The sequence below is a fragment of the Kogia breviceps genome, chromosome 14 (assembly GCF_026419965.1).
Source record: "Kogia breviceps isolate mKogBre1 chromosome 14, mKogBre1 haplotype 1, whole genome shotgun sequence".
In the NCBI taxonomy this organism is placed as follows: Eukaryota; Metazoa; Chordata; class Mammalia; order Artiodactyla; family Physeteridae; genus Kogia; species Kogia breviceps.
This window is the reverse complement of record NC_081323.1, coordinates 35,764,150-35,782,949: the sequence shown is the minus strand read 5'-3', so window position 1 is coordinate 35,782,949 and position 18,800 is coordinate 35,764,150. Positions and strand designations below refer to the sequence as shown.

General features: G+C 36.8%; 1 protein-coding gene across 4 annotated transcripts in view; it reads right to left on the bottom strand.

Annotated features, from left to right (window-relative positions):
- The window catches only part of ESF1 (ESF1 nucleolar pre-rRNA processing protein homolog), a 71,859-nt gene that overhangs the window by 22,580 nt on the left and 30,479 nt on the right, over positions 1-18,800 (bottom strand). For all 4 annotated transcript variants that reach the window (XR_010836671.1, XM_059038985.2, XM_059038984.2 and 1 more), the window contains exons 10-11: positions 3,126-3,247; positions 221-308 (exon numbers count right to left, since the gene is read on the bottom strand). Coding sequence is in view for 3 of the 4 variants with exons in the window: in XM_059038985.2 (XP_058894968.1) it covers positions 221-308; positions 3,126-3,247 (210 nt within the window). In the remaining variant the exon portion in view is untranslated. The remainder of the gene's footprint in view (positions 1-220; positions 309-3,125; positions 3,248-18,800) is intronic.

Genomic DNA, 18,800 nt, shown 5'->3' with positions numbered 1-18,800 from the left:
TGCTGACCCCTCCTAATCTGATCAATGGTTACATCCCACAAGACAAACTTGCTTATAAGCCACTAGGGAGGCCATACAAATTCTAGGAATTTTATTTTTTTATTTTAATTTTTTTTAGTGAAACAAAGTGTTTATCAGAAGGAAAAAGAGTATGTGTGAATAGGCACACACAGGCGGACTTTAGATTCCAAGTGAAAACTACAAATATGGGCTGGCTCACCTATTTTTTTAGCTTCTTCGGCAAAGTATGGGTCGTTCATATCAACATCAGAGGGAACTTCATCTTCACTGGCCTCTTCAGCAAGAGCCTTAAAGTTGAATATAAAAATACATACAGTTTATTATAAGGACCAAAATATGTAAGCGTGAAGAAAAACCATACTTCTTTTAAAACAAGCAGTTCAATCTAAAATTAGTTTTTTAAATGGATCAGTTTATAAAATAACTCCTGAGTAACTCTTTTGTTTGTTCAACAAATACTTATGGAATACTTAATAAATGCAGGAACTATGTAGGGCTTTTGAGAGAAATGAAAGTTATCAGATACATGGTTTTTACCTTCAAAAATTTTACAATCTATTAAAAGAAGTTATAGACACATAAACAGACATACCTAGTAATAGTAATTCAAGATAGGAAGTACCAGAAGAGACAAAAATAAAATATAGACATTCAAGGAGAAGAATACTTTTAGATGGGTGATCAGTGAAGAGAGGTGGCCTGCCTCATCTCTCACCAAATTGAGAAATGGCAGTGATTATCAATAGCTTGAAGTACTGCATTGTGGGTTATCTTTTAAATCATTAAAGCAATTCATCTGCTGGTTATTTCAAGAAAATGATAATGAACTTCCTGTTCTCATCACCCAATTTCAACAATTACCTTGTTTTATCTATAATCCACTCATGAAAACTTTTGTGCTATTTTTAAGCACATCTGTTGGTTACATTTTCCCTAATCAAATCTGAACAGTTTACTAAATTAGTATATTTAAATTTTAAAAATCAAGTCTATAAAATACACAGAACATATGCAAACTGAGATCAGACTAACCAGATTGAGTTTATCCCCAGGAATCTAAAATATGAGTCATTTCAACAAAAACATTTAGAACGTACATTGCTAAACATCATCCTACATGCTGAAGACGACGCACTAAGCTCTAAAGAATATTCATTTTGATATTACTATCCTTTTAAGAACAAGGGCTTCTAAGAATTTTTTCACCAAACTATTATAATCGATTCATCAGTAATGTTTCTAACAAAGATTATGAAATACTTATATAGCTAACCACATACTTATTCACATTTTTTAAACTGTTTTTTAGATCTAAATTACAGTATATCAACTATGGCATATAAACATGTATTCATTTCTTTAGTAATAATTTCTCAATATCAAATTGAAGTCACGAAGAGGAAAAGGGGAAAAAGTATTTTTAACTTTAATTCTTGAAACTCTTCTATATGTGAAGAACCTGGGGAGATGGAAGAGATCTGCTGGAATCACCAAGTCCAGTACAGAGCTGAGTCTAGAACAAACTGGGCACTCAACCAATGTATTTTTAACATTATTGATAAAATGAGTCCAGTCTAAGCCCAATGAAGGGAAAGCGTTAAAGCAGAAGATAATCTCAAAGCACCAAATGAAAATCAAAGACAATAGCTGCTAAAGATCTCAGAAAAGAGTGACTACTTTATTGACCCCATAAAGACCCATTTGTAAATCTTCCAATAAACTGATGGCTTAATAACTTGTGGAATTATTCCATTTAAAAGATATTTTACTGGGCTTCCCTGGTGGCGCAGTGGTTGAGAATCTGCCTGCCAATGCAGGGGACACAGGTCCGAGCCCTGGTCTGGGAAGATCCCACATGCCGCGGGGCAGCTGGGCCCATGAGCCACAATTACTGAGCCTGTGTGTCCGGAGCCTGTGCTCCACAACAAGAGAGGCCACAACAGTGAGAGGCCTGCGCACCACGATGAAGAGCGGCCCCCACTTGCCACAACTAGAGAAAGCCCTCGCACAGAAACGAAGACCCAACACAGCATAAATAAATAAATAAATAAATAAATAAATGTTAAAAAAAAAAAAAAAAAGATATTTTACTGCCTGAGAGAGGCAGCATATCAATGGGGGCAGGGCTCTTACCTCATTTCCTCATTTTACTATTCATTTCCAAAAAAACTGAGTATAACAGGAGTTCAAAAATCACTCCATTGCATCATTCAATTTTGTAGCCCTCTTTCAATATTGCAGCTCTTGTACCAAAAGCACAAGCTTACATCATACAGAGAGAAACAACACAATACAGCAGCAAGAGCACTGGAGCAAGAGATCTGGATTCTGGTCTCAGCTTGGCCATTAACAAGCTGTGTATCCTCAGACGAATCACTTAAATTTTCTACAACTGTAAAATGTCAGGGTTGGACTAAAACTAATCATTTAAGATTCCTAAAAGTCGTAAAATTCTGTGATTAGTCATACCATCTTAAGACAATAAATGCACTGCTAGAATGCTGCATTTCATTGACAAGATAGAGTACTCTTATTGGCGAAAACTCTAAGTGGTCTCTGCTATTACTAAGTACTCTAACTCTGGAAAGATGTTATCCCTGAATGATAGGAGTCAAATCAGATTTTTCACAGACAACATATTAGCACAGAGAAAATATCCTTGATAAAGGGATCTAATGACAATATGATGTTAAAATATCTATACAATAAAATAATATTGAAAAGTGAAAAACTCAGCTTGAGAAATGGAAATACAAAGAAAAAATTTCATTCATGTTGAAAATTTCTCTATGTATACATCCTCAAGTAAAAATGTCTGTATGTACCTCTCTTCCTCAAAAACCAGAATAGAATCAAACTGTCTTACATCTAGAAATCAACTAAACTATGCATTTTATTTAGGTAGCGCATAAATGTAAAATATTAGAGCAAGGCAGTTTAGGTTAAATGATACAGGCTTCGTGTATCATTATGCAGCCTTGCAGAAAACACTTCACCCACTGCAGTCAGTGGTCACATTATGAGATACTGGATGCCAAGCACCTGGTACCTTCTGATACTTAGTGGTTGCTCAATAATTTTTCGGTCATGATTATCACTGATACCTTTTGTTTCTTTTTCAGTCTTTTTTTCTCTTTCTTCTTCTCTAAAAATTGTTCCCATGGGGTCAGTTTATCCTTTCCTTCCAATTTGTTTTTGACCATCTCTTCTGCACTTTCTTTAAGGCCTAAGAGAAAACACAGATAGGTTAGTTTAAAATGTTATAGCTTCATTCACTTAAAAATGTAATTTACCAAAAAAGGTAATTTACATATATTTACTAGAGTAACAAAATAAAATGCAACTCTACAATGTTTCACTTAAAAATGTAATTTACCAAAAAAGGTAATTTACATATATTTACTAGAGTAACAAAATAAAATGCAACTCTACAATGTCACAGAGTAATGTAGTATCAATCTATATCAAAGCTATTTCCCAATAACAAATGACAATAAACCTAACCAAACCGAAATAAACCAACTCAGCAAATAAATATATGGTCAAGCCACTAAAGAAAACTCCTTTATTTAAGCTCAAAATTCATTTCTCTGTACTTAATTGAATTGCTTGAGACACTAAGAAAAATTCTGGAACAAAATCTTCTCAGGATATGACTACTAATTAATCTTGGGTAACAAAAGGTAAGTGGTCTTTAACATAATTATTTCTACTTGCTTCTTTGCCCAAGTAAAAGACTGTATTCCCTGGAAACTACAAGTGACTAACAAAAATTGATTAGTAAGGCAATCCCTGTTGAAATGCCCCAGGAAGAAAGAATTCCTGTAATTTCTCCTCAAGAACTCACTCTGTGAATCCACATATTTAAGATCAAAAGGAGTATCAAGTTCAGATTCCACCTTGTACGTTTAAGTTCAAGATGTTATTCACTCTTGTAGTTATCTCTCAAGGTCCTTGTTCATTATAGTCTGCAGTTCCTGATTCATGTGTCTAGGTGGCTTATGAAATAACTAGAGTGGGGTGAGAAGAACGAAAAGGCCCCAAGGCTAATCTATCAGTTCATGAAGACCTCATTACTGTCAAAGTAAAGGAAATGTGACCACTGTGTTATCCCCTTTGATAATACAGATGTTCGTTTTACTTTGTAGTGTTTTGGGGAGGTCACGGTTGGGTTTGGGGAGAGGGAGTTTTAACATTTAGAGGACACAAAATCCATTTAAAAATTAGTGGAATGAATCTAGAGACAAGATCAATCCAGATTATCTTTCCAGATACATTCTAAATTCTAAGAAAGTGAAAACCATCCTAAGGATATAATAATTCCCCTTTCCCCCGATAAGTATACCGATACTGAGAACGTTCAGCAACTTGCTTAAGAACACACAACTAGGAAGCCATACAGCTACAATTTTAACTCCTAATTGTCCTCTATACTATCACCAGATACATCTGAAATGCTGGTTTGATCTAAAATAAAGAAACGTATAGCCCACGAATAAAATGTGAAGCTTTGGGCATCAGGTTCCTTATCTGCAAAATGAGGTTGGTCTGGATCAGAAGCATGCAACTCCCTCCTCCCGCATACATCTTTTTTCTCCTAAAAGAAAATATTTGGTAGAAGTTCAAATACACGAAACAACTAAAAGTGGTGCTTTGGGTCCTGAGCCCCAAAGAATAGCAGAAACAGCTGGAACAGATGATCTCTAAGGTCCCCTCTTTGGCTCTTAAGCCAAGACTTAATCTCTAAATTTCTGTAAGTTTGTAAAGTATTAAGGTATATGCATACTCAAGGTTATGTAGATTTGTTTTCATGACATACTGCTGGTATGCCTGATTTACGTGATACTCTCTGATTTACGGGATACTCTCTGATTTACGGGATGCCAAATCAGAAACACAACTCTCAATTAAAAAATGTTTCTTATAAGAAAAACACAATCACTTTACTAAACAGTTTTCAGGAGAAATGTGAACTGTATAAAACATGTCCAGATCTCTGACTGAATCAACAGATACATAGCACCTTAGGAAATGTAAACTTGGATCCTCATTTTGGAGAAAGGAGCAAATCCTGACAAAACAAGTTGAGTTCGAACAGCAAAATAAAACAGTTTATATATTATGCCTGTGGGTCAGCACACAGTCCAGTCTCAAATTCTAAATGCACACTATTGTGTTATTAAATATGATGTTTAAATAATAATCCTTAAGGTATTCTAATTTCCTCATACATTAAGAAAGATTTTATCACTCCAAAATACTAAATTAAGTAATATATTTAGAGTGTTTTTCCCCCCCGCCAAAATGTATTCTCTAGTTAATTTTCTTTTTTTTTTTTTCTTTTGCCATACGCGGGCCTCTCACTGTTGTGGCCTCTCCTGTTGCAGAGCACAGGCTCCGGACGCACAGGCTCAGAGGCCATGGTTCATGGGCCCAGCTGCTCTGTGTCATGTGGGATCTTCCCAGACCGGAGCACGAACCGTGTCCCCTGCCTTGGCAGGCAGACTCTCAACCACTGCGCCACCAGGGAAGCCCTCTGGTTAATGTTAATCCTTGAAACTTAAACTCTACTTCTATCTTGGCATGATGCTAAGAAAGGTGTTATTTCTTTTAGGTGACTAGAACATTGGTTTAATGTGTCTCAATCTCTGAAATATTCCACATGTGACTGAGTCTTGACATTTTTGGGGAACATGGATACCTCTGAATTTGATAAAAATTATGGAATCTCTGGGACTTCCCTGGTGGTCCAGTGGTTAAGACTCCACGCTCCCAATGCAGGGGGCCATGGTTTGATCCCTGGTCAGGGAACTAGATCCCGCATGCCACAACTAAGACCTGGTGCAGCCAAATAAATAAATAAATATTTTTTAAAAAACTAATAAAATGTTAAAAAAAAAACTATGGAATCTCTCCAACACTGTACTGGAAAAACTTGCATACAATGTTCAAAAGTTTATAGATCCTCAATGCTCATTTCTATGTAAGGATCCAAATGGCCTCAGGCAAACAGCATTACCAGGGCAACAGAGGTCTAGGGGAACATGGGAGTCCATCTCCCACTATTTCAAAACTTATCATTGACATTTGTAGGTTCTACACCAGGATTTCTCATTTCAGTACAACTGTCATTTTGGACCAGATAAATCTTTGTTGTGAAGGACTGTGCATTACAGGATGTTAAGCAATATATCTGGCCTATCCACACTCGCTACCAGTAGCCCCCAGTTATAAAAATAAAAAAATCTCTCCAGAATTGCCAAATGTCCTCTAAGGAGCAAAATCACCCCTAGTTGAGAACCACTGTCCTAGACAATGATTAGAAGTCATTTCTTTCCTTCCCTTTTTCCTCCCCTCCCCCCTTCCCTTCCCTTCCTTCATTTTTTTGTGAAGGAAGGTGCAATGTTTATTGCAGGCACCAAACAAGGAGTCCAGGGCAGCTAATGCTCAAAAAGCCTGAACTCCCCAATGGGTTTCAGCAATGCATTTTTATTATTTTCTTAAATTTATTTATTTTTTTGCGGTACGCAGGCCTCTCACTGTTGTGGCCTCTCCCGTTGCGGAGACAGGCTCCGGACGCGCAGGCTCAGCGGCCATGGCTCACAGGCCTAGCCGCTCTACGGCATGTGGGATCTTCCCGGACCGGGGCACGAACCCATGTCCTCTGCATCGGCAGGTGGACTCTCAACCAGGGAAGCCCATCAGCAAAGCATTTTTAAAGGCAAGGTGAGCGAGAGGCATCCCAGGGTATGTGATCAGCTCGTGTACAATTCTCTGATTGGTTGATGGTGAGTTAACAGGGTACTGTCACAGGAATTAACATTATCAATCCTTAGGCACCAGTGTAGGTCTGGGGGCTATGTGCTCATGGTTATCAAATAGTTAATTTCTTCCATTTGGTGGGGGTTTTAGCATCTGTAAAACAACTCAGGAAATGTGCATTATATACTGTTATCTGCGTACTTCAGAGAGGAGCTAAAGCAGAGGACATGGGGGAGGGGTCTGTCTTGGGAAGGCCCCATAGGGTCATGCTCAGTTACAGTAGGAAAAAGATACTGAGTCAAACTTCAGTCACCATTAGTTCAAGATACCACAGGTTGTTTCTGAGGGAACCAAAAGGTGATATAGATTCTGTTTCAAGACAGGTGACTGGAAACAATTCTCCCTTTCTTGTTCTTTAAGCATTAGAAGTCATTTCTGAAGAGAAGGGCTATTTCATTATTTGTATCACATAAATTAAGTACTATTTTTGTTTGGTACTTGATTATAATAATGTCTTTTTTTAGTTTAGAAGTTTCACTGAGTATGCCTTTTCTTCCAACTAGAACAAAGGAAGCTGAAGTCACCTTCTTTTGTATTGCATAATATTTAGCATAGTGCCAGACACACAGTAAGTACTTAATAAGCACTTATTTGATCTGTCTTGAAGGAGGAATTCTTATTTCAAGCCAATTGTTTGATCTTTCATGTTTGGAACATAGTCTCTCCAACAGAAAATGAATCAAAACTTCAGGATCTAAATAAATGGGCTTTATCCCAAAGTGGTTCATCCATTTTTTTTTAAAGGACCTATAGCTCTAAATAATTCATGAAATGTCATTCCTGGGAAATATTTTTCTGGTATTTAGTTTGTTTACTACAATAAAGAAATAGTATCTTCAGTAAAATAGTCTGTAATTTTTTGCCTGGCTCTCACTTAATACACCAAAATAGTAGAATGACAAACACATTGCAATGAATTAACACACCACCATGATAACTTAAAAATGCTTTGTTCTTGCTGTCATCATGAGGTCATTTAAATCTCCTACTCGGATCACAGCTGTTTATGTTCTAAATTCTTAAAAATATGCCCATTCCAGAAGCTTCCTGGCATATGCACAAGAACATTCTTCAGACAGTTTTAGCTTCATTTGAGAGCAGCCACTACGTGACTGAAAAACAACTTTATTATAAATGTCTAGTTTTGCGCATTTGTTTTTTAAAAATTTAAGCATATAGTCAAGGACTGCCAAATAGTTAAAAATAACATCAATAACCTTACAAATAAGGGGTGAAAAACTCCTTTAAAAAACAATCATGAACACAGATGACTCAATTATAACAATAATAATTTAAGCGCAATTCATTCAGACTTATTTTGGCAGTTTGCATACACACAAAAATTCTTTAAATATCCTTTCAAAATCCACTAAAGTGAGAATATACATTTCTTCTGAACTTGCTCATTTGAAATTTTGAAAAGTTTTCAAGGGGAAGGACATGAATAACTTCAAATAACTCAACTAGGTACTATGGCTGGTTTTGTTTATAAAAACAAAATACATGTTTTAAGATTTCTGATATAGGCTAAAACTGGCACTTTTTTATGTATGTGAGAACTTAGGATCCATTGAGAATACTTACGAACACTTATGGCTCAGTCTTTATTTATGTATGTTGTATGTTTAAATGAGACCATGTTAACACTCAGTCCCAAAAGTACCCTTTAAAATGTAATTAACTACCATCACCAACTGAACTCCCAACTAGGAATTCACTCTGGGTGTAACCATGCCCTGAGGAACACTGACATCAAAGGCACCCTTTCAAACTAGTCAGTTTTCCCCAATGGTGTGGGGAGAGGGAAGGTGACATTTACTTATCCTTAAAGCATATCAGAGAGCAAAACTATCAATCTTTGTAATGAGAAAGATGAAGATTTGAAGTATTTCGAACTTGGTTCAAGATTTGTTTAGAACATCGTTCAGACTTTGGTTCATAATTCGAACTTCTGTAAATCCCTCTCTCCTAAACTTACAGTACCATATTCTTTTATTCTGCACTACTTATCACAGTTGCAATTTTATATTTGTGCAATTATTTTTTTAAACTATTATTAATGGTTATTGCCCTTACTAGGTTGCAGACTCCATGACAGAAGAGGCCACGGCTTGCTTTTCTTCCCCCCACAAAGCACATGCTGAATAAATGTCTGCTGAATGAATGGAAGTACAATTGAAAGGATACATGAGTTAAATTTGTTCCCAACGTTACAGACAGGGAGCAACAGTTCATGAAATTAAAAAGTAAAATAACAACTAGCCTTGGGAATAATAGTAAATAGCAAAATTCAGAGCCAACAAATGCTCCTTGTATGCACTTAATATTGTTAGAATACTGTTATATCTACTATATGGAAACAACACAGACAGCTATAATAAACATAATAAGGATAAAAGGGTAGTACAGGTAAGCTACTTAGACTTGGGAATGGTTTCTCATATAGCATTTAATTCTCTTTCTCCTAAAACAGTCAATGAGGTATTCATAGAAGACACTCCCAAAGTATGTATTAAATGAAGAAACGTTAATGCTTTTTGTTGTTGTTCTTTGTCTAAAAGCTGTTTCAGTGGGTAGCAACTGTTTTGTATTTGCCTTGAATTTGAGCTTATTATTCTCTAACCTCTTCTGAATCTCCTTTTACTCTCCTGTAGAATGACGTCTTCCATTTGCAAGTATATTCATCTTACTGTGAATCAACCTGTCCCTGCTTCTTAGAATCACATGTTCTTAAAAAGCTGACTTCAAATACAAGACATTTGGGCTTCATTAGGGAGCTATTGTTTCCTGTATTTGCCTGTACTTTATTTGTATGTTTTCTTTGCCTTTCAAGTAGTTTGTGATCACAATGTACGTAATAGCAAGCTGTCCTTAATACTACAGTAAAAATTCTGGCCAAGTCTGATGAAACTATTCTGCTCTTTAATTTGCGGCAAAGAAGACTGAAGAACTACTTGTTCTATTGTTATTTTTTATACATAATGTTTATAGACAAGGAAGAAAACAAATGAAAACTTTAATGAATGGGTAAGACGTAAGGAAACGAAGGCAATTTTTTTGAATTTAGTCAAAATAAGAAAGCTCAAACAGAAATGTTACCCTAGCTCAGAAGTAGGGAGTTTTTGTTGGGGACATGAACTAATCTGCTCTGGTCTAGCATGGCTCTTGGGTTTTAATGGGCTGTTAGCCAAGGAGGCAGGAGGCAGGAGGCAAAGTTTGGAGCCCGATCATGATGGCAGGTCCCAGAGACCACCACCATGAAGCCAGGATCCTTTAGTAGATGCTGCTCCTCCTCCAACAATTTAGAAGGGATACATGCCTGTTTGGGCTTTGGCCATGGGCAGAACAAGGGAAGTAAAAACACATTTCCCCCCCAGAGAATTTATAACCACAAGCCCACAAATCCATGGGTTTGTGGCTAGAATTCACACTATTTGTGTGGCCCCAAACACCCTAATCCAAAAATTTGGTTTCAATAGGTCCAGGATTGGAAGTGCCCTTAGGTACCTGGCAAGTACTCTCTAAAAGAAGTATTTTTTTTGACTCAGGCCTCTGAGAATTCCCATAGGTAAAGAAAGGTCCAAGAACAATTAAATCACAATCAAAATTCAATATGAACCAGAGTAAGCTGAAACCAAATAAGTAAGACCTATAAAGACTATAGATTTTGGAATTAACAGCAACAGAATATAAAATCAGCACATTTAAAAAAACAAAAGAAATTAAAAGATTATCAAAAGCATGAGACAGATTTGGGGAAGAAAAAAAAGTTCCCGAAATGAAAAACATAACTGAAATTATAAAGTTAACCAAGTTACACAGCAGAGGTAAAGAAAAGATTAATGAAATGAAAGACAGAACTGAAGAAATTACCCAGCATACTGCACAGATTCAAAGGTATGGAAACTATGAGTTAGATACAGAATGAGAAGGTACCACACATATCAAATGGGATTCCCAGAAGGAGAAAATAGAGAAGATGAGGAAAAGGTAATATTTTAAGAGAAAATGGCTGAGAAGTTCTCAGAATTTTAAAATGATGATCTTCAGGATTCTGGGTATCCAATTAATTCTAAACAAGAATAAAGGTACCAAGCAAAAAATTAACTACACATATCATAGTGAAACTCTAGAACACTGAAGTATTTTCAAAGCCAGGGATAAAAGACAGCACTGTGGAATAAGGCCAACCCCTTCCTGACAGGGTTCAGAAGTGGGCCCCTGGGCCCTGAAATTAAGACAGTGTATTCTTTAGTTACACAGGCTTCCTTACCTGTAAACTCACATCAATGGGCTCAAGAGGAAGCCCTGAGTTCACAGTAAATTTGCCCCTCCCCAGAAAAGGATCAAGAGGTGACCAGCTCGGAGCATCCATGGCAACAGCAGATACCCTTCCCTCCCTAATCGTCAACATTCAGCCTCACCACCAAAATCTTGAACTCAGCAGGAATAATCTCTCTGTGACTTTTATCCCTTATTCATCTTAGTCACCACCAAAAGCCCCTAATCATCAGGTTCCCCCTAATCTCCCATGTTCTAATACTCAGAAGTTAACTATACATCCACTCTCTCTGTCAGTATCTCCCTCCCCCTTCAATTCTCTACCACTAAATTCCCTGGAATTCACAGTACATCATCAGTAAAAACTCAATTATTTTATCTCTGAACATTTTCTTCATCTTGCTCTAACTGAAGCCTGGCTCTCCCCTGAAGATACTGCACAAGGCGGCAGATTCAAGTGTTTGTTGGTGCTGCTGCTGGTGGTGGCAGCAGCATTTGGTTTCTTCACAGAGCGCTCACCCCAACTGGCCTAGGGAGGGGGTGGGTGTGTGGGTCATTAGTGCTCTTTATCCAGTTCTAGGAAATGTGTTACTGGTCCAGGGTTAGGCAGAGCAACTAACTGACCAATAAAACAGAGAGCCAACCAACAGATCCGCACAGTTTTGAAATATTGGTACCTGAGAGAGGTGACATGTCTGATTACTGGGGGAAAGATTATTCAATAAATGGAAAAGGATAAAAAAGATCTGCCATGTAGAAGAAGTTGAAATTGGATTCCTACCTTATATCATACCCCCCCCCCCCAAATCAACTCCTGATGAATCAAGGACTTAAAAGTCAAAAATCAGTCCCAAATGATACAAACCCATCTCCCATCAATGTTAACAAAGTTAAGAGCTTTAATGAGATATAGTTCATATACCATACAGTTCACCCATTTAAAGAATAAAATTCAGTGTTTTTTAGTACATTCACAGATACATCCAACCATCACCACAGTCAATTTTAGAACGTTTTCTTCTTCTCAAAAAGAAACCCTATCTCTTTTCCCTGCAGGACACTCTGACACCCCCCACCCCCCAACCACTAATCTATTTCTTGTCTCTATTGTCTGTTCTGCATATTTCATATAAAATATGTGGCATTTTGTGACTGGCTACTTTCACTTAGCGTAATACTTTCAAGTTTCACCCACTTTATAGCATATATCAGTACTTCATTCCCTTTTATGCACCCAGACTTTTCTGAAATACTTATAAATTAGATGAAAATATACACAACGGAAAGCAAAGGAGTGAATACTGAAATCCGGATGATGGTATTCTTAGGTATGGGGAAGCAGGAGAGATCAGATGGATAAATTTAAGTTGTTGCACAATCCTAGCTTTTATAGTGGGTTCACTTTTTACTAAAAATAAATAAATAAAAGAAAGTCATGCTGGACCAATGATGAAAGAGTGTCTTAATCCAGAGATTACAATGAATACACTTACGTGAACCAGACGTACATAAGAATAAAAGGACAAGTTTAATAAACTTGACTATACCATTTTTGTTCTTCAAAAGACACTCTGAAGAGAGTAAAAAGGAAAATCACAAACTAGGAAAAGCTATGTGCAAAATACATGGCTGATAAAAGACAAGCCCAAAATACAGGAAGAACTCCAAACAGAGGAAGAACTCCTATGAAACACTAAAACACAGACAAAGAACACTACATAAAAAATGGTCAAAAGACATGAACAGGTATTTCACAGATAAGAAAGCAGGAAAAATATTCTTTTCATTAGTAATTAGGCAAATGCCTGAGCAATCCTTTAAAAACGTAAGTTAGGGGCTTCCCTGGTGGCGCAGTGGTTAAGAATCTGCCTGCCAATGCAGGGGACACGGGTTCGAGCCCTGGTCCGGGAAGATCCCACATGCCACGGAGCAACTAAGCCCGTGTGCCACAACTACTGAGCCTGTGCTCTAGAGCCCGCAAGCCACAACTACTGAAGCCTGAGCGCCTAGAGCCCGTGCTCCACAACAAGAGAAGCCACCGCAATGAGAAGCCCGCGCACCGCAATGAAGAGTAGCCCCCGTTCGCTGCAACTAGAGAAAGCCCGTGTGCAGCAACAAAGACCCAATGCAGTCAAAAATAAAATAAATAAAATAAAAATAAATTTAGAAACGTATGTTAGGTCATATCACTTCCATTTCCCATTGCATTTCAAGTAAAAGTTAAAAGTCCATCCAGAGGTCTACAAAACCCTTTGTGACTTGGCCACCTCTCTGCCCTCACCTTCTATTACTGTCCACTCCCTGGCTCATTCTGCCTCATTATTCCTGAACAAATCAGAAATGCTTTCCCCTCAGGGATTTTTGCATTTATTGCTTCCTCTGCCTGAAATGTTCTTTCCCAGGATAACATACAGGGTGTAATGTCTTTCCCATTAGCTCTTTGTACAAACGTCATTTTCTCAATGAAGCCTTCCCTTACTGTCCTTTTTAAATGGCTACCCACTCCCACCCATGAACTTCCTGTTCCCCATCCAGGTTTTATCCTTTTGTTTCTATAGCCCTTAATCATCATCTGATTATTTTACCTATTTGTTTACCAATTCCCTGCACCCCCTCTCCCCCAATGTACACACACTAAAATGTAGGACCCCACAAAGGCCTGGATCTTTGTCTGTTTTGTTCAGACAAGAGAAGACGTTCAGAGAAAATGTTCAGAGAAGAGTCTGGCACAAAGAGCAGGAACTCAACAAATATTTGAGAGTAATACACAAATTGAAACCATAATGAGATACCATTACTTCCATACTCAATTGGCAAAAAAAAAATCACCTGACGATATAAATTAATGGTGAGGATAAAGAGCTATGGGAACTCACACTACTGGTTAGAGTAAAATGGTACAAGCACCTGGGAAAACAATTTGGCATGACCTAGTTAAGGTAATTGTGAGCATGCTGTACAACCAAGAAATTCTACACATATCCAAGAAATTCAATATATACCTAGGTGACAACTCCAAGAATATTCACAAAGACATTGTTTATAATAGCAAAACACCATAATAACTGGCAATAGAACAGATATACTATGATATATCTATAATGGAATTCTATGTAACAGTGAAAATCAACGGACGTCTTCACATATGGATTATAAACAACTCTCAAAAATAGAATGTTAACCGCAAAAAGCAACTGACAGAAGAATACACAGAGGACGCTTTTATAAACTTCAAAATTAACAAAACTAAATATAGGTTGTTTAGGGATACATGCATAGGTGGTAAAACTATTGTATAGAAAAGGGGGATGATTAATATGGAATGCAGTTTCATAGTTTCTTCTGATAGAGAAAGGAAGAGGGTTTAACAGAGGAGTCTCACAGGTGACCACATGTGTTAGTAATGTTCTTTCTTAAGCTGGGTACACAGGTGTTCATTTTATTCTTTTCCTTTAAACTGTATACATACATACTGTTTACCTTTTGTATCTATGCTCTACTTTCCCACAATAAAGTTGTTTAAAAAAAAAATGGTAGTAAATGTTCAGTCTTTGACAACTGTGTGCTAAACTAGGTTTCACTGCCTTTTGTCATTTAATCCCCATCAGAACAGTAGGTACCTAAACTCAGAATTTCTGACACAAGCCCTCTATGCTCTTTCCATGATCACAGTAAACTACTAATGCTATCCCAAACTTCATTATAAGACGGTCCCAATCTATACACTGTTTTTTGGAAAATCCACCTGTAAATTGATGGCTTGAAACTTAAGGGTGTCTAATTGTTTTCCTCCCTGAGGGAGGTTCTGACTACAGAAGCTATTAACATAAGGGCATTCTGAGGCTGCAGTACAACCAAAATGTCATTTCTAAATTAATTACGCAAAAAAATCTTTCTTTAATAAAAATGAAAAGAAATGAAAAGCACTTCAACCTCGCTAGCATTTCAACATTTAACAACCTCTTAAGCTAGATTTTTCTTGCTGCAATCTAAGTATTTTCTTCCACATATACTGGGCTGAGTTTATATAAGTAAACTGTAATTCTGACTACAGCTAAAAAGACTTCCCAAATAACTATTAGGAAAGCAGTGTCTTCCCAACCTTTTTCCTATTATGATAGATATAAAAAATAATGCTTGCACAGCACACTGGAGTAAATGGAGGAGGCTACCAGAGAAGGAAACGAATCTGGGGGCTCTGGTTGGTCTAAAGGCTAAAGGGATCAATACCTAGGCAAATTTGTAATCCACAGGTGGTATGCTGGTTGGGGATCTCTGAAGTAGAGTACCATTTAAGGTTTACTCCTTTTCTAGTATTTGTAATTAACTCAGTTTATTTCATTGGCAGTGTCCTCCACTGCAACACTGAAAAAGTTACAGAATGAGAATTAATAGAGAATGAAAGTAACACTGAAAATTAGGACTTCAAAATATCCATGGCTTGTTTTATAAGTTAGCACTGTTTCTGTTCTTAGGGATTCTCTGTTGACAGAAATCTACTGAAGTAATCTATGATGGGTCAAGCATTCTTTGGGTCCAAAAAGATATCAGAATCTTGGAATACCAACTAACAACATGTATGCCTAGAAGCCTGCAGTGTTCAACAGCAAATACGCAAAGCCTTCCATTGGCTTTTTTTTTTTTTTTTTTCAAACCTTCAGAGCAGCTTATTAATCAGAAGACAGGATTCTTAGATTAATCAGAAGACAGGATTCTTAGACATTGTCACACATGTGATCCTGGCAGTAGACCAAACTGTTCCCACACCCTGAGAAGTCTGCTTCTGGCTCGAAATTATGAATCCAAATAAATTACTTTAAAAATATTTTTAAATCTCTCTACGCTTCCACAGAAAGCAGCAGCAATGGAAACCTAAAATGAAATATATTTTATGACAATCTAAGGTGACAATGCTTAGGAAAAGCTTGGTGAAGTCCAAGGCAGACAGATATCCCTAATTTATGCAAGCCAATTCTTAGAGAAGCATATGCCTTCAAAATGCATGTTTCAATTTACCACTGAGGCGTATCATTCCAAACACCAAGGGAACCCGCCCAAGTCAAATTATTGGCACTCATCTTTTGACATACATAGGATCAGATTTTCAAGTTTATGCCAAATAATTTTAGAGATAAAAGTTTTCCATGTCACTGAATGAGTAGATTGAGCTAAGGCTATCTCTTGATAGCTCATTTAATGAGAACTATCCCCCACCCTCAATGAAGATTATCATTAGAGGGAGGAAAGTACTTGTACACCCTCCTCCCCTAGTAGATTACATCAGGCAAACAGTGTCACTGTGTATTGAAAATAATACAGAGGCCCTCCCACACGATACCTGCAGATTCAACCTGCTTAGCTACTGGTTCAAGCCACAATATTTTTACCAGCTTTACCTTGAACCTCAAAGTTTTAAATTATCATTGCATAATGATAGTCAGTGAGCAGTTGTCTACAATGGTCTAACCAAAAGGGCACTGAGAAAGGCTGGCAAATCTTTCAGAGCGCAGGAACATGGCATATGGTCCCAAAGTGGGATTAAGTTTTATATCAAACCAAAGATCTACAGAAAGTACTTATGCCCTTTCCTTTATGTGGCTTCAAACCTTGAGCCAACTGTAGAAACTAGATTTGATTTTGTGTATTTTATCAGCATTTCTGAGGAGCCTTCATAAATTAAAAAATAAGCTCTTTAGTTAGCACCATGAATTAATAGAACTGTTTCAAGATAAATGATATGAGGCATGAAGATGTTCTACTCGTAGGAATTTATCCCTAAGAAAATTCAATATAAGGTTATTATGTCCTCCATAATAGCAAAACATTAGAAAGACCCTAAAACATAAGTTAGACACACAATGGAGTGTGATGCAGGCATTATGATTAAAAGATTATTTAGAAACATGTAAAAATAAGTATGAGAAATGAAACAAAAAAGGAGAATGTAAAATGGAAGTATAATCAACTACATGTGCCTGTAGAAGATAATGGATAAAAATGAATGTGTAATAGCTAAAACATGGAAACAACCCAAGTGTCCATCAATGGATGAATTAGATAAGCAAAATGCGGCATATATACGTATACATACACACATACATACCATGGAATATTACTCAGCCTTAAGAAGGATGCTACAACACGGATGAACCTTGAGGACACTCTGCTAACTGAAATAAGTCAGTGACAAAAAGACAAATACTGTTTGATTCCATTTATATGAGATACTTAGAGTAGCCAAAATCAGAGAGACAGAAAGTAGAATGGTGGTTGCCAGGGGCTGGGGGAGGGGCAATGAAGAGTTGTTTAATGGATATAGAGATTCAGTTTTATAAAGATGAAAATGCATATGGAGATGGATGGTCGTGATGGCTGCACAATAGTATGAATGTTCTTAATACCACTGCACTACACACTTGAACATAGTTAAGATGGTAAAGTTTATGTTATGTATATTTTATCGCAAAAAAATTGGGAAAAAAACCAAATGTGTTAAAGTAGTATAAGGTTATATGACTTTTCAATCTTAGAAAAAAAAGAACAGCAATAATGAAACTGCTGAAAGTAGTCTGAGTGAATTCTGTCAAAATAACACATGGAACATGTGTGTGAAAAATGACAGTGTGCTAGCCAGGCAGTCAGTATATAGAATGTTGACGTGGGACAACCTCAAACAGAATAGGCAAAAGCTCTACTTTAAAGACCAAAGAATTCACAACTTCAAACAAATCACCATAGCTGTGGGCTGCCGGGAAAACAATACATGAAACATACTCTCTGTTCTTGAACCGACTTTGGGCAGATTGTAAATCTAAGGCAAAGTCAAAAAAAGTACTACTGTCTGGAAATAGTAGCTACAGATGCAAACAGTACAACTGACATGACACACAGGCAGAGAGGGAAAGGACCACATTAAGAGAATCAGCTTAGATGCTGGCAACCAGAAGCACTTATTGATTTATGTATTTAATTGGGATCCTAAAACAGCAGACTAATTAACCTAAAACTTCAAAAGATATGGGAATTTTTAGCACTTTCTGAAACTACTACTATTATAAAAATATCTTCAGTTTTGCTTTAGATCTTTTTTTAAAAGCTTCTTGGAAAACTTAAAAAAAAAACTTAAATCTTAATACTAACAGAAAATTATTGTTAAAATAATCCAGGAAATTCTGAGAAATTTACTGGCAACTCTATGGAGAAAATATGCTACTACTGTTTTTTGATAACCCTAGCTGCTTCTCATTTTTATTACACATTCCACAAATGATTTAATTTTTCTTTTTTTTTGGAGGGGGGCATGGTAAAAGTTTCAGCTTATTACCGTACAAGGCCCTTATAGTCAACCTGTTAACTGGATGATTTAAGGAAGGAATGGACACCTAAGTTTTAAAATTCAAGCTATGTACTAGCTGTGTACAAGTTATGATACTGCACTGCAAACTGGTTTCCTCCCCATCACCAAAACATAAAGCAAACTGCAAATTCTTCTTAGCTTATTTTAATTTTCCATTTAATGCTCTCCTCTACACTGAACTCAAAATTTTAAACATCTGGTTATTTTAAAAGTTCTGACCAAAAAAACAGTTTTGAGACTATATTTCAAATAATGGATACACTGGCAATAAACGGAAATAAGACATATAGCCAAAAGTAAATAGTGAACAGGTTTTGAG